This window comes from Molossus molossus, unplaced genomic scaffold (genome assembly GCF_014108415.1).
Source record: "Molossus molossus isolate mMolMol1 unplaced genomic scaffold, mMolMol1.p scaffold_m16_p_35, whole genome shotgun sequence".
NCBI lineage: Eukaryota > Metazoa > Chordata > Mammalia > Chiroptera > Molossidae > Molossus > Molossus molossus.
This window is the reverse complement of record NW_023425372.1, coordinates 320,729-339,970: the sequence shown is the minus strand read 5'-3', so window position 1 is coordinate 339,970 and position 19,242 is coordinate 320,729. Positions and strand designations below refer to the sequence as shown.

The window sequence follows — 19,242 nt, the reverse complement described above, 5'->3', positions numbered from 1 at the left end:
CGCGTCCGGTGCAGTGGTCACCCCGGGAGGGCCGCGCGGCCGCTTCCGCCCGGAGGCAAGATGGCGGCGCCGGCGTCGCCGCGCGGAGGTCGCGCCCGCCCCCACGGCCCGGAGGCCCGCCTCTTCCCGGAAGAAAGATGGCCGCCGCCTAGCCGAGTCCTCAGGAGGCGTCACGGCCGCAGCAGCGCTCGGCGGATCCTGGCGGTGAGTGCGGGCCCGGGCGGGGCGCGGGCAGGTGCGCGGAGGCCGGCGGAGCTGCGGGGCGGCCCGGTCCGCGGAGGGCGGGGGCGCGGGCCTGGGGACGCGGTCGGCGCGCGGTGACCTCGCCGTCCTCGCCTGCGAAACGGGGGCCGCGCCGCCCCGGGTGGGACCCGGTGCGGACCTGACGTCCCGCTGCGCAGCCCGGCAGCTGCAGGGCGGCCCGGGGCCGGAGCAGCTCGAGGACTGAGCGCTTGTCTGTCGGCGACGAGGAACGCGTGTCCGCGGGACGGGCGCTCCGGGGCGGCCGCGGGGTGCCGGCCGGACGTGCGAGGGCCCGAGCGGGGCTGGGCGCCCGGGGAGCCCGCCGACCTGGCGCAGGGGCCGTGGCAGCGGCGCTCGTCAGCGCCCGGAGAGCGGGGACGACCTGGCGCCGAGGAGCGAAGTGCGCGCTTTCGGACTCGGCGCGTCTGCGGGGCGGCTGCTGGGTGTCCGGCCTCCTGGGCCCGGAGAGCGGGGCGCGCACCCCGGCGGGAGGGGGCGCCCGCGGGGGCCGCCGGAAGGAGGCTGCGTGGCCCCCAGCCGCAGCCCCTGGCACCGCCTGGGGCCTGCGCCCTGCGTGCCCTGCACCGTTCGCCCCTGCGAGCCGCCTCCCCGCTGCGGGTCCTCCCTCTGGGTGTAGCTGGGAGTCACCTGTGCACCTGCGCGGGGCGCTGGTGTCGCAGCAGAGGCGCCCGCACCCCTCGGCTGTGCTGCGTGCTCGCGGTGCGGATCGCTTGCTGTGTGGCTGGCGGGACAGGTGCTGGGACCCCGACGCTCAGGACGACAGGGCCCCGGTGAACGGCTCGGGTCAGTCACAGCGCAGAGCACAGCGGGGCAGCTGCTGGGCCTCGCGGGTGTGCGGAGCGCACAGCCCCCGTTGACCTGGAAAGAGAGACGCCAGGCTGTCCCCTGAGTTACTCCTTCAGAGGAAAGGAACCCGAGGGCACTCGGGGCCAGAGGCAGTGCAAAGGCATCGGTCTGTCGAGGGTGTCAGGAGCAGGTGGGGCAGAAAGGAGGCAGCGAGAAGCTGGTGGTGGCATCTGCCAGGCCAGCTGGGGGAGCTGCTACCCATCCTGTCCCTGTGCGTCCTCAAGCTGTGGGTGGGGGCCAGGCACAGTGGCCCCTGACACCCCCCCCCCCCCATGCTCCAGCTTGGCTGCAGGTAGCATCCAGGCCTGAGGAGAATGTGCCCAGGGCCACCGTCCCTGGCTCCAGGTGCCAGTGGGCTTCCCTCTGCTGCTCCTCCCTATAAAAACTGCCGGAGGAGGTGGGGCGGGGGGAGGGGGGAAGGGGGGTGCTCAGCTACGCCTGGGAGGACCAGCAGGTGTTTGCCAGGTGGACAGGTTACAAGAGGAACAGGTTAGGGACAGGAAGAAGCTGGAGTTCTCTTTGGAATAGTTGAAGCATAAAGGTCCAATTGGGGAGCTGGGGAGGCAGCTGGGCCCACAACTGGGCCCGGTTTCTGGCTCGGAGGTTCCTGGAGAAGTAACTCAGGGTGTGAGGGAAAGCTGGTGAGCTCCGGGGGCAGGGACAGGTGGGGGCAAAGGCTGTGGCTGTGGGGTCCTTCACATGGCAATGTGGACAGAGGGTGGCCTCGTTCCTTTGCCACCAGGCCCAGGTACCCCCAGGTGACAGACTTCCTGGGCGCTCCTGCATGAACATGAGAAAGGGCATGTGTGCATGCGTGCGTGTACATGTAGTTATTCACACACAGGTGTGTATACATGCATGTGCATATGTGTGCATGTGCTTGCGTGTGTATGTATGACTGTGTGCGCACCTGTAATTGTGTTCACATATGTGCACTCACTGTACTTGTGTGTGTATACATGCCTGTGCGCGCATGTGTGTGAGCAAGCACATGCAGGGGTCGTTGAGATGGGACAGTAGGAAGGGGCTGGTGCCCTGCTGGGTGGTTTGGGTGTTTACTGGCACCAAGCCCAGTCCTCACAAAGCTTGGGGTGAGGGAGGGGCTTCCTGTCTCATGGAGTAAACTGAGGCCAAGGAGGTCATGTGGTTTAGCCAAGGTCACAAAGCTCACAGTGCTGAGTCGGGATCTCGAGCGTGAGTTACCATGACTCAGGCAATCCTCAGTGCTGGGGCTGCTGGGATGCTGAGAAGGGTGCTTCACCCAGCAGGAGAGTCGGGAGCTGGAAGAAGAAACGACACCCCGCCTCGTGTGGGTCCTAGAAGCTGTCTTCTCAGTCAGGTCTTTTCTGGGCCCTGTGTCCTCTGTGGGCAGCTGCCTGCTTGTCGGGGTCTGACGGCTGTAGCCTCACCAGCTCGCCTGCCTCTCCTCTCCCCAGCGCCTGGCCACTTGCAGGCTGTCCTGAGGTCCGGACCCAAGGGGCCATGGCTTCCAGGCAGGCTCCCTGCTGCCTCTGGCTCCTGAGCATCGTCCTTCTGATGGACGCGTCCGCACGGCCTGCCAACCACTCATCTGCACGGGACAAAGCAGGCCACAGGGAGGACAATGAGATCCTGCCTCCAGACCACCTGAATGGGGTGAAGCTGGAGATGGACGGGCACCTCAACAAGGACTTCCACCAGGAGGTCTTCCTGGGGAAGGACACGGACGGGTTCGAGGAGGATGCAGAGCCTCGGAAGAGCAGGAGGAAGCTGATGGTCATTTTCTCCAAGTAGGTGCCCGGGCTGGGGGCTGGGTGCTGTGTGCATAGTGGCCAGCACCGGGGGCCCTGTTGGTCCAGGCCTGGCTGTGCAGTGTGGGAAGTGACGTGGCGTGTGCCTTGTCGGCAGGTGCAGGAGCTGAGCTCGGGACGTGCAGCCCTGAGTGGCAGCTGGGTGCAGAGGGGCTCAGGGCTCGAGCAGGGCTGCCCCCATCCCAGGGCCATGCAGGCGGGAGGAATTGGGACGGCCTGGAGCAGGCCCACCTCGTGCGCCGTGGTGAGAGGCAGTTGGTCACGGCGTGGTCACAGCGGGTGGCAGTACCAGTTAGCCGAGGCCTGGCAGTGACCATGAGGTGTGGGGAGGCTTCAGCTCACACCATGAGTACAGAGCTGACTGGCGAGTGGGTGTGTGAGCTGGCGGTGGGCACATGTGTCTGGAAGTTCCTGTGACATGAGGTGAGAGGGTCGGGTGATGGGGGAGTTGTGGGGGGTGGGCTGGGGCATGTGGGGACTTGGGGCCACTCCCCCCTTTGCAGGGTGGTGATGGGGAAGGTGTGAGGCGTGGCCTGGGGAGACCAGGGCCAGGCAGAGGACCGAGCTGGAGGCCCAGGACCGTGGTTGGCATTTCCAGGCTGCGGTGCAGTGAGACGGCCAAGTCGGGTTGTCAGCATCCGATCGGTTTGTCCACGTGCCCTGTGCCAGGTCACAGTGCACAAGAGCTCTGCGCTGGGGCAGGGCGTGGTCCATAGGTCTGGGCGCCCCACCCTACCCAGCCTGGTGGGTTGCAAGCTCTTAGGTTGTGAGTGGTGCGGTGCCCTGAGGGTCACTTGCTGGGACCTGGAACTCAGGGCTCAGCTCCAAGAGGGAGAATGAGGGGTTCAGCTGACTGAACACACACAGGTCACGTGGGCTGAGGTTGCGTGGCCTGGGCTTTGGACTGCCTGCAGGAGGGCGGGGCTTCATGGCCCTGGCAGCTCAGGGCAAGGACCTTGACAGCTGGCCCGGCCTCCTCCTCTGTGGATTGGGTCACTGAGCACCCTGCTTCTCGGGTGGGGAGACCTGGCGTGCACCACCCTGTCCACACGCAGGGGCCCAGGAGCAGGGCAGACAAGGGTGGAGAGCTGATGGGGGGCCCAGAGGGGTGAGACACAGGAGAGGCTGGGCTGGGCCTTCTGATGACGGGTGGGCAGGTTTCACCTATTTCAAGGAGAATCCAGGTGGGGCCCGAGCAGCTGCCGTTGGGCTGGACTGGCTGCCTGTGAGGGACTTGCAGGCAGAGGGAGCTGGGACAGCAGGAGCCCGGTCACCACGGCTGTGCCCTGGGTGAGATGTTGGAGAGAGGGCCACAGCCAGACCCGGGCTTTCGAGGTTCAGCACTTGGGAGAAGGGAGGGCCCAGAAAGGAGCTGCCAGGAGCCAGGGCCCAGGGCTGGGGGCCTGGAGCCAGGGACAGCAGTCAGCCCGTCAGGCCCTTCAGGACGGCTTCTCGTGGAATGTGAGGACCGCCGGCTTGTGGCAGGTGCACCGCACTAAGCCTCGTCCAGGGCGCACACCTCTGAGCGGAGGTGGAGCTTGCTGTCTTAGGTGAGCAGAGGAGAGAAGCCAAGACCCGAGCCAGCAGGGGGCAGGTTGCTGCCTTGTGATCAGGAGAAGCTCGGCCCACAGAGGGGGTGGGGTCCGCACGGCACGCCTGCCCCTTCTTCCTCTTCCTCTTCGCAGTGTCCCTGACCGGCCTCCCTAGGGAGCAGGTTGGCAGGAGAGGCAGAGTTCGGGCTGCACGCACCAGGCCCTGGGGGGCCCTGTGGGTTGGTGAATGGGCCGCCAGCTGGGGTGGGAGCTGGGGCAGAAAGTCGGGCCAGTGGGCTGGCCAAGGCTGACATGGCTGCTCTTGAACCCTGCCGCGTACTTGGCCCCGGGCTCCACAGCTGAGGCCCGGGCTGCTCTCACAGGACATCTCATCTGACGCTGAGTGGCCAGCTGACCTCGCCGTCGCTGGGCTCTCCGGGGCCCTCTGAGAGCCCCTTCTTGGGTGGCCTGCAGAGGTGTCCCGCACCACTCGGGCTGGGCTGCTTGGACCTGCCTTAGCCTCTTGGGGAGGGAGGGTGGCTGCTCAGCTGGGCCCCCGGGTGCCTGATTATCTTAGCTCTTTGAGACACGTGAAGAAAAACCTTCCCCCTAAAGAGAAGCTTATTTAGCTACAAACAGCAGGCTCCTCCTGGCCGCCCTCTGCCCCTCGAAGCCAGGCCAGTGGGCACGTGTGCTGGGCTCGGAGGGTCCCGTGCTGCACACAGGGAGGCCCAGGCAGGGCCGACTGGACCGCACTGGGAGGGTGTGGGGTCCGAAGGCCCCTCAGCACCAGGAGCAGGTGCATGACGAGCAAGGGTCTGAAGGAGGCAGAGGCCCACAACAGCCTCACCTGGGAATGGAGTGAACCTTCCAGAGGGGCCTCCTGCTCAGTGATCAGGGTCAGCTCTTTGCCTGGTTGGAACGGGGGAGGCGTTGTGACTCAGATATTGGGTGGATGGGACCAGCACTGCAGCGAGCCAGACGTGGGGCACTCGGATCCCCCACTGGGTCGAGCCTCACCTGGATTCACACCTGGCAGGACCCCGGGGACAGGTGTGCAGAGGTTCAGGCCGCACCAGCCCTGGCCCTGCAGGACGCCGGCACCTGCTGGGCTCGGAGTTCCAGCTGGGGCACTTGTAGCCAGATTGGGGTGAGGTGGGGGTGGGTTTTGTTTTTGTTTTTGTTTTTAAACAAAAAAATGTCACCTGAGGAGGACATTTTTGCATTTATCTTCAGATAGAACAGGCGGGAGAGAGACACATCGGCTGGCTGCCACCCACACGACCCCAACTGGGGCCGGGGACAGACTGCAACCGAGGTACGTGCCCTTAGCGGGAACTGAACCCGGGACTCACTGGACTGTGGGCCGACGTTCTAACCGCTGAGCCAAACCGGCCAGGGCAGGGGTTGGGGTTTTGATGCCCAGATTACATCGCAGGAAATGTCACCCTGGATCCCCTGGATTAGGGGGGGTCACTGGTGTCTTCTCTGTAGTTGCTCCTGTCCTGTCCCTCCTGCTCCTCCCATCACTGAGGCAGCCTCCCTGCGGTGGGGGGTCCACCACCCCGTGTGGAGTTCTGGGCAGCGGCTTCTCTCCCCCCTGACGCTGTCCCTGTGGACTCGAGGGTGTTCGAGTGGCTGTTCGCTGTGCCCTGGCCTCGGCTCCTGTGTCCCCGGGACACACCAGCACCCGTGGTTTCCCAGGCTTCTTACTCTCTGCCGTCACCCGAGGCTCCTGTGTCCCCGGGACACACCAGCACCCGTGGTTTCCAGGCTCCTTACTCTCTGCCGTCACCCGAGGCTCCGGGTTCACCTCTTGCCCCTGCCTCAGCCCCCGGAGCAGCCGTGTCCCCAGGGAGTCTGGTCTCTTCTGCAGGAGACTGGTGTTTAGAGACCCAGCCCGGTCCCCGGCCCTAGTGTGGGGTGCCGTCGGCATCGCTGCCTGTGGGAACACGTGTACACACTAATGTGTGTGTGTGTGTACGCACGCCCGCCGCGTACACGTGTGCCCCAGCTGGTGCGCCCACACCTGTTCCCCACCTTGCTCCGGCGTCCCAACTCTCACCTGTTCCCAGGGACTCGCCGGGCATCCACATGTCTGGGGCTGTGGAACAGGGTGGGTGCTCTGGCAGCCAGACAGGGAGAGGCCACTCCCCGCAGCCCCAGAGCTGAGGCCGCCCACCGCGGGTCCTGCCCACCCCATGTCCCCGCTGGCGCAGAGTGGCGGTCTCGTGGCTGCCGGGGGAGCCCCGGCCAGCCTGCGTCCTGCCCTCCCGGCCTGCGGGCCAGGCCTGTCTGACCCGAGCCGCCCACGCGCAGGGTGGACGTGAACGCCGACGGGAGGATCAGCGCCAAGGAGATGCAGCGCTGGATCGCAGAGAAGACGGCCGAGCACTTCCAGGAGGCCGTGGGCGAGAGCCGGGCACACTTCCGCGCAGTGGACCCCGACGGCGATGGTGCTGCCTCACTCTGACCCCCACCCGAGGGTCCTGGGGCTGGGGCGAGGACGGGAGAGCCCACGGGCCCTATGTGTTCTGCCCACCAGGCCACTCCCAGCCTTGCCGGCCAGGGTGGGCTGGGTCCAGGTCGAGCGGCTGTCTGCCTGCATCTGCTTCCGCAGCTGCTGTGGTGTGATGTTTAAAAGATACGTGCTTTGCCCTGGCCAGTTTGGCTCAGCGGTTAGAGCGTCCGCCTGCGGTCCGGAGAGACCCGGGTTCGGTTCCCACTAAGGGCACATACCTCTGTTGCAGTTTGTCCCCGGCCCTGGTTGGTCGTGCGGGTGGCGACCACTCGATGTGTCCCTTTCACATCGATGATTTCCTCTCTCTCTCTTCCTCTCTCTCCCTCCCACTCTGTCTGTACAAAAAATGGAAAAATGTCCTCGGGTGAGGATTAAAAAAAAAAAAAGTGCTTTTATTGGTTTTAGAGAGACAAGGGGGAGAGAGGAACATGTGAGAGGGAACATCCATCAGTGACCTCCTTATGCACCCAGACCGGGCATCAAACACAACCTGGGCATGTGCCCCAACTGCGAATCGAACTGGTGACCTCTTGGTGCAGGGTCTACACTCAACCACTGAGCCACACTGGCCAGGGCTGCATGAAGATATTTTTAATTTTTTTTTTCATCCTCACCCAAGGATATTTTTCCATTGATTTTTAGATAGAGTGGAAGGGAGGGAGGGAGGGAGAGAGACATCGATGTGAGAGAGACACATTGGTTGGTTGCCTCCCACATGACCCAACCAGGGCCAGGGATCAAACCTGCAACCCAGGTACGTGCCCTTGACCGGGAATCGAACCTGTGACCCTCGGTGTGAGGGCCAATGCTCTAACTGCTGAGCAACACCAGTGAGGGCCCCGTGGGGATTTTTAACCTCTTAAAATAATTAGACGTCCTTTACTAAGAACGTTCGTCGTTAGCCACCCTAACAGGACGGTCTCCTCTTTCAGGCCACGTGTCGTGGGACGAGTACAAGGTGAAGTTCTTGGTGAGCAAAGGCCACAACGAGAGGGAAGTTGCTGAGAAGATCAAGAATAACCAGGAGCTGAAAGTCGACGAGGAGAGTGAGTGCGAGGCCCCAGGGCCGCAGGTGTCGTGTGGGGTCGGAGCCCAGCAGGTTGGCGGGGCACCTGCGTGGGCCCCGAGGCAGGAGGGAGCTGGGGGACAGCCCCACACCTTCCGTGTCCGGAGCTGTGCCTGTGCGTTGCGTTGGTGCGGATCTGACGCACGAGGGGCTCGGCAGGTTCCACCGCGTCACCAAGAAGACTCGCCGTCGCTGGTCACTGCCTCCAGCTCGCCACCCACCCCTCCCTGGGATGTTTGCAGCCCAGTGCTGGTGGGCCCGTGGAGGGCGTTACGAGTGCGCCACGTGGTGCCGTCAGTCCTGTTGTCTTCAGCGGTGGGTCGTCCCCCTGCCGTGGGCTGCGGACGTTGTCTTCTCTGAGGGACGTGTGAGCAGGAACGTTCCAGGGGCTCTTCTGCCGGGACGTGGTCTCTGTGTACTGTGTCCACTGGCTGTTGGGTGGAGTTTGTCACAGCCTCGGTGGCGTCCTTGTTTTCCGTCCGTCCTCCACCTTGAGACGGTGCTGTGCCGCTGTGTTCCCCGCGCGTCTTCATGGGGGCCTGTCTGCCTTCAGTGTGTCTCCTGCCTCCTTGGTCTTTAATCCCGAATCCCGCGTGTTCCTCGCCAGTGCACAGGAAAGGGGCCAACCTGTGTGTCAGCCTCTGTGGCGGAGACGGCCGCTGGCCCAGGAGTGTGGCCGTGACCGTGGCCATGAGGGTCCGCGAGCAGCGGTCCTCCCTCCCTGTCCCTTTCCTGTGTTGCCTCGTTGTGTGAGCTGGGCTCCCCGGACGATGCTGAGAAGGTGCAAGAGGGGCGTCTGGTCCTGCTCCCGGCCCTGGCAGGAGAGTTTCGGGTCCCGCCGAGCTGTAGGTTTTGCAGCTGCTGGTTATCCAGTCGAGGAAGTTTCCCCTCTTTTCCCCGTCTGCTGAGAGCTTTGATCTCGAGCGCAGTTGGGTTTTGCCAGGTGGTTCATGTGCATCTGGTGGTGCGACCATGGGCGTCTCTTCTTCAGTTCATTGATGTGGCGGCTGGATTTCCGACGCGGACCAGCCTCGCACACCCAGGATCAGTCCCGCCTGGTCGTGGGGGGCGACTTTCCGTGCCCTTGGGTTTAACGTGCTGACACTTTGTTGAGAGTTTTTGCATCTGCATTCGTGAGCGACGCTGGTCTGCAGTTTTTTTTCTTGTAACACATTAGTCTGGTTTGGGGGTTAGGGTGACGCCGGCCTCGAAGACTTGGAAGGTGTGCCCTCCGTCCCCCGCAGGGGCTCCGGCAGGATCGCAGCTTTTCCGCTTGGCGGATGCACCGTGAGTCCTTTGCTCAGTCTTTCTAAAGTGCTTGTTTTTCCTGGACCAGAGTGTAGTTTTGTTCGTGAGCCAGTATGAATATTTTGGGAATAGGTGGATTGAGCCCATTCACAGTCTTTGTTTCTGTTTCCCTCCATCCACTCCTCTCCTCTGCTGTGGGAGGACGTGGAGACCGACTCCCCCCTCCGGTCGTGGGGGCTGCCTGCTCAGCAGTGTCCACCTCACACCTTCGTTGTTTCTGCCCAGTCTGTCGAGCTCAGAGTCCCCAGCGGCTCCCCGTCCATGGGACCCTGGCCGCCCAGTTCTCGCCACGTCACCCAGGTCCTAGCCCATCCTCTTGAAGCCCGTGCGCCAGGCTCTTGTGACCTCTGTAGATGCTCGCGGCCTCTTCCTGTGCTGGTCTCCATGGTGTCCCCGCCCCTTCCTGCGGGCCAGGGTCTTTCCAAGGGCACCTGGGCCAAGGGGCTTCTGTCCCCCTCCTGCCAGAGGTGGCGGCTTGGCACTGGCTTCTGAGCGCATTGGGAAGTCCCACTGCCGGTGGCCTGCCCCTGCCTCTTCAGGGGCTGGTGTGCCTGGGGTGGGGCGGGTCCTCCTCTTGGGCTGGGTGGGGGGTGAGTGTGGAATCCACACTGTCCCTCGCTTTCTTTGCTCTCCTCTGTGTTTCCCTTTCCGGCTGGGGGAGCAGATGGAGGGCAGGGGGCCTGGGTTCCTGGGGCTGCCGTCACAATACACCTGACAGGTTGGGGTGCCTCTCAGTCGGGGCTCTTCCCGTGGGTGCTCGGAGCAGGGTCTGTCCCAGGCATCCCTGCAGCTTCTGGCGGGCGGGCGTTCCTGCCTGTGGCTGCGTCACTCAGCCTCTGTGTCTTCTCACCTGCGGGCACATGCCACTGGTGCAGGGTCCTCCCTCGGTCCCGGTGGTCTTCTCTCAGATCCTTAACTCGGTGCAGCTGCAGAGACCATTTTCCAGCTCAGGTCGGCTCACAGGCTCCAGGTGGACAAGCAAGTGTGCCCGTCTCCATCACTCATCCCGCGGTGGAGCAGGCGGGAAACCACCAGCCACCTCCCGTCTGCCCTTTGACAGTTGGCTAGCACGGGCTCCTGCCCATCAGGAGGCAGCAGCTGCCAGGTGACGGGCCTGTGGGTCACCCCACTGTGACTGGGCAAGGCCGTGGCATCCCTGCTCCCTGCTGGAGAGCAGAGACCCCTGTGCCCGCTCTCCCTGCTGTCGGAGCCCCATGGCCTCTCCCCGTGTGCCCTCGGAAGAGCTCTTCCCTCGCCCTGTACGGCATTCCCACCGGGAGAGCGGGGCAGGCTGGGCCGGGGCGGGGTTTGCCCCCCAGCCCTGCTCCCCGCACCCGCACCCGCTCTGTCCCTGAGCAGGTGCATTTCCCTGACCCAACAGCAAGCTGGGGGGCTGCACCTGTGTGTGGGGGTCTGAGTCTGAGACTTGCTGGGGGCTTAGTCTGGGGGCACGTCTGTGTTGGGGAGTTTGTGTATGGGGTGATTCTTCTCCGTCCACACCTCGGGGCTGACCTCTTCTCTGAGGGGGGACGTGTGGCCTCGCCTGGCTGCTGAGCCGCCTCGGTGTTCAGGCCGTGCGCTGGGACTTCCTGGATGCTGCTGGCGTTGCGGGTGCGGGGCGCTCACAGGTGTTATGGGCGCCGGGGGTGCTCACGGGCGTTCCGGGTGCGGGGCGCTCACGGGTGTTATGGGCGCCGGGGGTGCTCACGGGCGTTCCGGGTGCGGGGTGCTCACGGGTGTTATGGGCGCCGGGGGTGCTCACGGGCGTTCCGGGTGCGGGGTGCTCACGGGTGTTATGGGCGCCGGGGGTGCTCACGGGCGTTCCGGGTGCGGGGTGCTCATGGGTGTTATGGGCGCCGGGGGTGCTCACGGGCGTTCCGGGCGGCGGGGGTGCTCACGGGCGTTCCGGGTGCGGGGTGCTCACGGGCGTTCCCGGGCGCTGGGGGTGCTCACGGGCGTTCCGGGTGCCGGGGGTGCTCACAGGTGTGCCTCTCTCAGCACAGGAAGTCCTGGAGAACCTCAAAGACCGCTGGTACCAGGCAGACAACCCCCCTTCGGACCTGCTGCTGACCGAGGATGAGTTCCTGTCCTTCCTGCACCCGGAGCACAGCCGTGGCATGCTCAAGTTCATGGTCAAGGAGATCGTCCGGGACCTGGGTGAGGCTTATCCCTTGGCCCTGCTGAGGGTGTCAGCCCCTCACTGCTGATGCCCAGGCCTGGGCGGTAGGGCTTGCTGTCCGAGCCCAGCGGATACCCCTAGCAGGAGGCCAGGGTGGCAGGTCCTCAGCTGGCGTGTCCTTGGGCCAGGCTTCAAAGGAACACCCAGCCCTACAGGCGCCATGGGGCCTTAGCCAGGTTCCCAGCGGGTGCAGCTGTTTAGCTTCAGTCTACAAGGTCACAAGTGGGGCCCTGGCTGGCTTGGCTCAGTGGTTAGAGCGTCGGCCTGCGGTCTGGAGAGACCTGGGTTCGTTTCCCGCTACGGGCATGTACCTCGGTTGCAGTTTGTCCCCGGCCCTGGTTGGGTTGTGTGGGTGGCAGCCACTCAATGTGTCCCTTTCACGTTAATGTTTCTCTCTCTCTCTCTCTCTTCCTCCCACTGTATCTGAACAAAATATTGAAAAATGTCCTCGGGTGAGAATAAAAAAAAAAATCAATAAATAAAAGATCACAAGTGGGAATTCTGATGGCAGAACCGCCTGGCTGACTCTTCTCCCCAGTGGCCCTGGGGCCGAGGTCTGAGCGCCCTGTTGCCCACAGATCAGGACGGCGACAAGCAGCTCTCGCTGCCCGAGTTCATCTCTCTGCCCGTGGGCACCGTGGAGGACGAGCGGGGCCAGGGCGTCGACGACAGCTGGGTGAGGGACCGGAGGAAGGAGTTTGAGGAACTGATCGACGCCAACCACGACGGCATCGTGACCATGGCAGAGCTGGAGGTGGGCACGGCATCCAGGGGCTGTGGGGTGCCCCGTGGGGGTGCCCGTGGCACCGGGAAGGAAGAGTTGGTCTGGTTTCCTGTGGTTGGTCACTTGATCGCTTAGTGGGACCTGGGGCTGAGCCTGTGTGACCGCCGGCACCTGACCACTGTGGGCTCCAAGGAGGCCCAGCCAGCCAGGGTCGCTGGCTTTGTGCCCAGCAAGGTGGCCGGGCCTGTCCCTGGATGGGGGTGCCTGGGGCAAGGCGGCCAGTCCCGTCTCTGAGGAGCCATGTCCGTGGGGTCTGGGCCGGCCCCCGCAGGGACGAGGATGTGGGCTGGGACCTTCCTGTGCGCCGTTCTCACCTTGCTGTGTAGGTGCCACGGGCTTGTTTTTCCCGCCCTGATGAGTCATTTCATTTTACACAAGAATTCTCTGATCCCTGCTGATAGCTGGGGGACAGCTCTGGGCCGGGCTTCCTGTCCGCACTGCAGTCCTGGTGGCCGGTTTAGTCCATGTCCATGTGACCTGCTGGCCTCTGGCTTCATGCCGGGCAGGGCCTCCTCCTCCCCACCCTTCCCCCAGGTCTGAGGAGGCAGCGCCCACACAGCCCTGAGCCTGTGTCAGCCTGGTGTCCATCTTCCCGCCACCCCCGCCATCCCCGTGCACCCCCGCCACCCCCACCACCCCTGTGCACCCCCACCCCCCCCTCGCCCCCCCCGCCATCCCCACCCACCCCCGCCATCCCCGTGCACCCCCGCCACCCCCACCACCCCCGTGCACCCCCACCATCCCCGCCATCCCCGTGCACCCCCGCCACCCCCACCACCCCCGTGCACCCCCACCATCCCCGCCATCCCCGTGCACCCCCGCCATCCCCGCCATCCCCGTGCACCCCCGCCACCCCCACCACCCCCGTGCACCCCCACCATCCCCGCCATCCCCGTGCACCCCCGCCACCCCCACCACCCTCGTGTACCCCCACCACCCCTGTGCACCCCCGCCCCCCCGCCATCCCCACCCACCCCCGCCATCCCCGTGCACCCCCACCACCCCCGTGCACCCCCACCATCCCCGCCATCCCCGTGCACCCCCGCCACCCCCACCACCCCCGTGCACCCCCACCATCCCCGTGCACCCCCACCACCCCTGCGCATTCCCGTGTCCCCATCTTGCAGCCTCAGGGGGCGGCGCTGTGGTGGTGAAGCCAGCTGCTTCCCTGGGCCCCTGGTGCTGCCCTGTGTGGGCCTCAGGACGCGTGGCCAGGTGGGCTGACAGGTGGTGCCCTCGCAGGAGTACATGGACCCCATGAACGAGTACAATGCCCTCAACGAGGCCAAGCAGATGATCGCCGTGGCCGACGAGAACCAGAACCAGCACCTGGAGCCCGAGGAGGTGCTCAAGTACAGCGAGTTTTTCACGGGCAGCAAGCTCATGGACTACGCCCGCAACGTGCACGAGGAGTTCTGAGCCGGCCTGTGCCGCAGGCTGCTGCTGGCGTCCGTGCTGCTGGCGCCTCGCGGTTCTGAGAACTCGGCGGCCGCGGGGTACCAATCACCTCGAGCCCCGGGCTCGCCGCTGTGGGAAACAGCTCTGGTTTCCTCGAAGCTGAACAGCTGGGGCCGCGGGCCTGGCGGGCGGGTGGGCGGCTGTCTGACCCGCTGAGGCTGCTCAGCCTCTGGGAGGCCCGGACGGTGGCAGAGTCTCGCTGACTGGCTCTGAGATGTAGTTGCCTCTCTTCCCAGCTGTATTTCCGGTGGAGAAATCCCATAAACGGTGGTCGGAACCCCGTGCCAGGTGCTTCCCTGACGCCTCTGAGGAGGGCAGCTGCTGGAGCCCTGGGGATGGCGGCAGGGTGGGCACCAGGGTCGGGGGCCACTCTGAAGGGGCAGGAGGGAGGGGAGCTCCAGGTTGGGGGCATCTGAGACGAGCCCTGGCCACTGCTTAGGGCTGGGGCAGGGTGGGGGCAGAGGAGGGAGGGGCCCAGGGCCGAGAGCCTGGGCACGGGGCAGTGTAGGCTGCTGCTGGGCCAGAGTCCTGTCTGCAGTCCCGCCGGAACCCACCGTCCTGAGCCGTCCAGGGCGCAGCTGTGCCAGCGCCTCGGTGGGGCAGAGGGCGATGCAGCCCAGAGGTGGCACGACTGAGGCCCTGACCCCATGCGTCTGGCTGGAGACCTGCCTCCAGCAGCCTGTCCACTGCTGACCCCTCGCAGCCTCAGTGCGCAGCTCGGGGCCAGCAGGTGGGCTCAGGCCTCTGAAGGCCCTGGGTGGGGGCTCCGGCTGAGTGGGCAGAGGGGCCACCCTGAGCTGCCCACGTGACCAGCTCCTGCCACCTCCAAGCACCTGGGCCCGGAGCACCACGGAGGGAGGGGCGGCACCGTTTTCAGGCAAACAGGAGGCTGTTTCAGAGTTGACGGACTGTGCTGTGCCCGGGGCGCAGTCTTGGTGTCTCGGCGGCCTGGTCCAGGGGTGGGTTGGTAGTGAGCAGGTGTGAGGTTGGACAGAGGTGGAGACTGAGCGCCAGGCCAGCCGGACCCGCGGGATGGAGGCCGGGCCAGTGGTCAGTGTCTGCGGGTCACCTGGGGCAGACGCCCGTCCATGGGCTCAGCAGCAGGACCTCGGGCAGCAGAGACCTGCACCCAGGGAGGGAAGGGCGCCACCTGCCAGACCCCGAGTGCCCGCTGCCCAGAGGCTGCAGCCTGCTGCGTCTGGCAGAGACGACGGGACGCAGGCTGCACGCAGGCAGGCGAGCAGTTCCCGGACGCCTGACCCTCCCGGGGGCGCGCACTGTGAGGCCCGGCTGACCCTGCTGTGGCCACCGCGTGGAGGTGGAATTTCCCGCAGGTGGGCTGGGACTGGCTTCTACCTGAGCAGCTCAGGAGGAGGGGACTTTCCAGGCTCCGCTTTCCTCCCTGTGGGAGGCGGCTCTGCCTGAAACTTCTCGAGTTAGCTGTCAGACAGGTAGCCCCGTGCCTTGGCAGGAAGGCACAGAACCACCGTGATGCCTCCCTGCCTCGGGACCTGGCAGTACCCGACTTGTGAGCATGTGTGCACATGTGTGTGTGGTGAGTGCACGTGTGTGCACGTGTGTGCCTGTGCACTCCCCTCTGCACGCCATGGTGGCCACCTGTCCTGGGACTGCCCAGGTTCACGTTCGAGGACCCCATGCACCCCTGGGACGGTCAGCTGGGTCACCCGTCTTTTCTGTTCCTGTGGAGCTTGGGATCAGGAGAGCAGGACCCCCCAACACAGGTCCAGTTCTCGGGAGCAGCCACACGTGGCCCGCACATGGGGCCAGTAGCACACGTGTCCTTGCACACGCAGACAGGCCCACGCAGGTCCCGGCCGCTCACCCCCAGGAGCGGGCAGCCGTGCGTGCTGGGCCAGCCCAGGCTGGCGGAATACCCCGGGTTGGTGGCTTGGACGACATGCCTGTTTGTCCCCAGCCCTGGGGCTGGGCTTCAGACAGGCTGGGCCCCCCGGAGGCCTCTCCTGGGTGTGCAGACGGCACCTCCTGCGTCCTCACGCCGCGTCCCTCTGTGGCTCTCCTGGGGTCGCTCCTTCCTCTGGCAGTGATGCAGTGCTGTGGGGTCAGGCCCCACTCCCGTGACCACCTGACCTTGATCACCTCCAGACACAGCGCCTGGGAGTCGGGGCTTCAGCATGTGACTCTGGGGACACGTGCGGCCCTCACACCTGCTGTGCTCACAGCTGCTCAGGGCACCGTCTTGCACACCCACACACTCGCCAACACGACTGCTGCCACGGCATCGGTCCAGCCGGTCCTGGACACGTGGGCCCGTGACCCTGCTCTGGAGCCCAGGGCTGATGCTGAAAGAAAGTCCGACTGTGCCTGTCTCCTGACCGAGTGTGCTGCCTCGGTTTACCCACGTGCGCTGTGAGGGTTGGCTTATGTTGTGCCCCCTGCTTCTCCCTGAGGGGCTGCCCTGTGAAGGGGCCATGTGGGCCCGGAAGGAGCAAGCATCTGAGGGGTCCCAAGATCACCCTGTCCAGGCAGCTCGGCTGGGCACCCAGCACTTCCTGGTGAGGGTGTGGGGAGGCTGGTGTGGGGAGGACGTGCAGACCAGACAGTGGGGGGACCGGGCAGTGGTCAGAGGCTCTGGGTCCCACTGTGGTCCCAGATCTGCACCTGGCAGGAGGGCTGGGTCTGAGGTGTGTAGGCATAGTAGTGGAGGGGTGTCCTGGTCCCCTCCTCCTGCCCTCCCTCCCACTTCCCCCGGCTTTTTATAGCCACATCCTGCAAGGAAAAAACCCAGACTCCTGCACAGCTGGCGAGACGAAGATGTGTGTGGGTGCTCAGAGGCCCCGAGGGCCCCGCTCGGCCCTCCTGCTGCTGGGGCTTGTGCTGGGCACTGCGGCCAAGTCCACCTGCCCCAGGAACACCTACCCCTCAAACGGCAGGTGCTGTTTTGATTGCAAGCCAGGTGAGTGGCCTGGCCAGGGAGGGGGGAGGGTGTCTGCAGGGACCCAGGGATGGGGCCATGGATATGGAGGACGTGGGACCGGGAGACACAGGCAGGTGGGGAGGGGTGCAGGTATCACGGGACAAGTGACTCAGGGTGGTGGGGAGCCGGAACCAGGCCTGGGACAGGCCAGGCCGTGAGGATCCCGGGTGTCCCCACAGGTTTCGAGATGGTGAAGCGCTGCGCGGACAATGAGGACACAGAGTGCCAACCGTGTAACTCAGGCTTCTACAATGAGGCCGTGAACTACGGGGAATGCAAACCCTGTACTCTGTGCAACCAGAGTGAGCTCCCCCTCCCACCCGCCCAGACCACATTCACCGGAGGCTCCCAGGGTCCCCGCAGCCACAGAACCAACCCCAAACCACAGGGGGCATGTTCCCTCCGCCTGGGGGTCCCCAGAGGCACCGCCCTCCTCCCCGTGGGCTGAGACTGGTGGAGTCAGACTGGAGCACATGTCAGCCACGTGGCTGTGGAGGGTCCTGCCGTGGGCTGGAGGGAGTGCGGGAGGGAGGCCAGGCTGCCACGGACTGTTCCTGGGCCACATGGCCTGGAGGGACGCAGCACCTGGGGACCAGAGGGAACGGGACCTGCTGGCCTGGGGGAGGCGGCTCTGGGCCTGTGGCTTGGCCCTCCAGTCCCCCGACTGTGCCCCCAGGAAGCGGGAGTGAGGTGAAGCGCCAGTGCACCTCCGTGAGCGACACCGTCTGCAGCTGCCGGCCTGGCACCCAGCCCCAGGGCGGCTTCAAGCTCGGAGTCGGTGAGCCTGGGGCAGGGTCAGGGCCACGTCCCACACAGCACCCTCCTCACCGAGGCCGCCAGGTGCCCCTCGCCACCAAGCAGGCCACGCCCAGATGCGGGTGCGGGGTCAGGGGCCCCCTGGGCAGGGCCCGTGGGTGGAGGGGCTTCCAGGGGCCATGGGGTCGAGTGCCCAGAAGCACAGGCCCGGCCACCTCCCTCTTTCTTACAGACTGTGCCCCGTGCCCACCAGGACACTTCTCCCCGGGCAACAATGAGGCCTGCAAACCCTGGACCAAGTGCGTGTCCCAGGGGTGGGACAGTGTGGGTGGCCTGGGGACCCGGGACCTGGGAGCCAGGTTTAGAAGCAGGAAGCACTGGCTGGGGGCGCTCCTGGCCCTGTCCCCTGCGTTGGCCCCTCTCCCTGCTGGGCTGCAAGTGGGAGCCCCTGAGACCCTGCCCGGGGCCCAGTTCTGGTGGGCTCTGTGGAGGAGCAGGGGTTTGGGGTGAAGGGTCAGGAGGGGCCTGGGGGGCAGAGAGCGAGGGAACCGGTGAGCAGTGGCCTCAGAAACCTGCAGGGTGGGGCCGAGGTTTGGGGGAGGGCAGCAGGGTCCGGGCCCCTCCCACCGCCTTCTTTGTGGATTTGGTGCTGTGAGGTGACCAGTGTGGACACTGTCCCCGCCCGGGGCCTCTGAGCCATCCTGACCCCGCCCCCACCTCTAGCTGCACCTTGGCGGGAAAGCGCACTGTCCAGCTGGCCAGCCGCAGCGCCGATGCTGTCTGTGAGGACAGGACGCCCCCTGCCATTCCATCCCGGGAGACCCGGGTCCCCCCAGCCCAGCCCCCCACTGCCCAGCCCCCTCCCACCACTGCCTGGACCAGGATCTCACAGGAGCCCTCTACAACCCCCTCAGAGTTCCCCAGGGGTAAGGACCCCAGCCCCATGGTAGGAGGGTGGGGGGGGTGGGGGGGATGCCCTGGCCTCCTGGGGCCTCTCCAGCAGCCCTCTCCCCACAGGCCCCGCGCTGGCCGCCGTCCTGGGCCTGGGGTTGGGCCTGGGCCTGCTGGCCCCAGTGGCCGTGGTGCTGGTCCTACTGCTGCAGCACAGAGCCTGGAGGCCGCTGCCCGGCGCCAAGCCCCACGGTGAGTGCCCCGCAAGCCCCCCTGCCGCCCTCTCCACCCTCATCTACCCCCCTGCAGGCCCCGCAGGCCCCCCTGCCGCCCTCTCCACCCTCATCTACCCCCCTGCAGGCTGGGTGGCTGCCCTCTCCATCCTCATCTACCCCCCTGCAGGCCCCCTGCCGCCCTCTCCACCCTCATCTACCCCCCTGCAGGCCGGGTGGCTGCCCTCTCCACCCTCATCTACCCCCCTGCAGGCCCCCTGCCGCCCTCTCCACCCTCATCTACCCCCCCTGCAGGCCCCGCAGGCCCCCGGTGGCCGCCCTCTCCACCTCTCACTCTCCCCGCAGGAGGGAGCAGCTTCAGGACCCCCATCCAGGAGGAACAGTCCAACGCCTGTTCCTCCCTGGCCAAGATCTGAGCTCATCTGCTGGAGGGGAGGCTGGCGTCCCTCCCCTGTGCAGGCTGCCGCACCGGGCACCCCTCACCCCATTGGCACAGTACCTTGTCACCCTGCTGCCTCGCCACCCTGTGCCCCCCTTGGCTCGTCACCCCATCACCTCGTCTTCCCCTGCACCGTTCTAGGTGCCTCGGGCTGGCCCTGGGCTCAGCTATGTATGCCGTGCATACTCCCCCCCAGGGTGGTGACCCCAATAAATGATG

General features: G+C 65.7%; 2 protein-coding genes across 3 annotated transcripts; both read left to right on the top strand.

The window, feature by feature from the left end:
* The first annotated feature begins 138 nt into the window (after positions 1-138).
* Positions 139-14,030, top strand: SDF4 (stromal cell derived factor 4). Its single transcript, XM_036281504.1, has 7 exons — positions 139-204; positions 2,547-2,879; positions 6,752-6,888; positions 7,886-7,999; positions 11,326-11,484; positions 12,085-12,260; positions 13,533-14,030. Exons 2-7 carry the CDS (start codon positions 2,593-2,595, stop codon positions 13,707-13,709), a joined length of 1,050 nt encoding a protein of 349 aa, XP_036137397.1. The 5' UTR covers positions 139-204; positions 2,547-2,592; the 3' UTR covers positions 13,710-14,030.
* Positions 14,031-16,339: 2,309 nt separating this feature from the next.
* Positions 16,340-19,000, top strand: TNFRSF4 (TNF receptor superfamily member 4). 2 transcript variants are annotated; one of them, XM_036281500.1, is made up of 7 exons: positions 16,340-16,683; positions 16,884-17,006; positions 17,381-17,482; positions 17,693-17,759; positions 18,184-18,386; positions 18,478-18,588; positions 18,930-19,000. In XM_036281500.1, exons 1-7 carry the CDS (start codon positions 16,542-16,544, stop codon positions 18,998-19,000), a joined length of 819 nt encoding a protein of 272 aa, XP_036137393.1. In that variant the 5' UTR covers positions 16,340-16,541. The 2 variants fall into 2 exon arrangements, with proteins under 2 accessions (XP_036137393.1, XP_036137392.1); XM_036281499.1 differs by having other exon boundaries at positions 18,478-18,603.
* Positions 19,001-19,242: the final 242 nt, after the last annotated feature.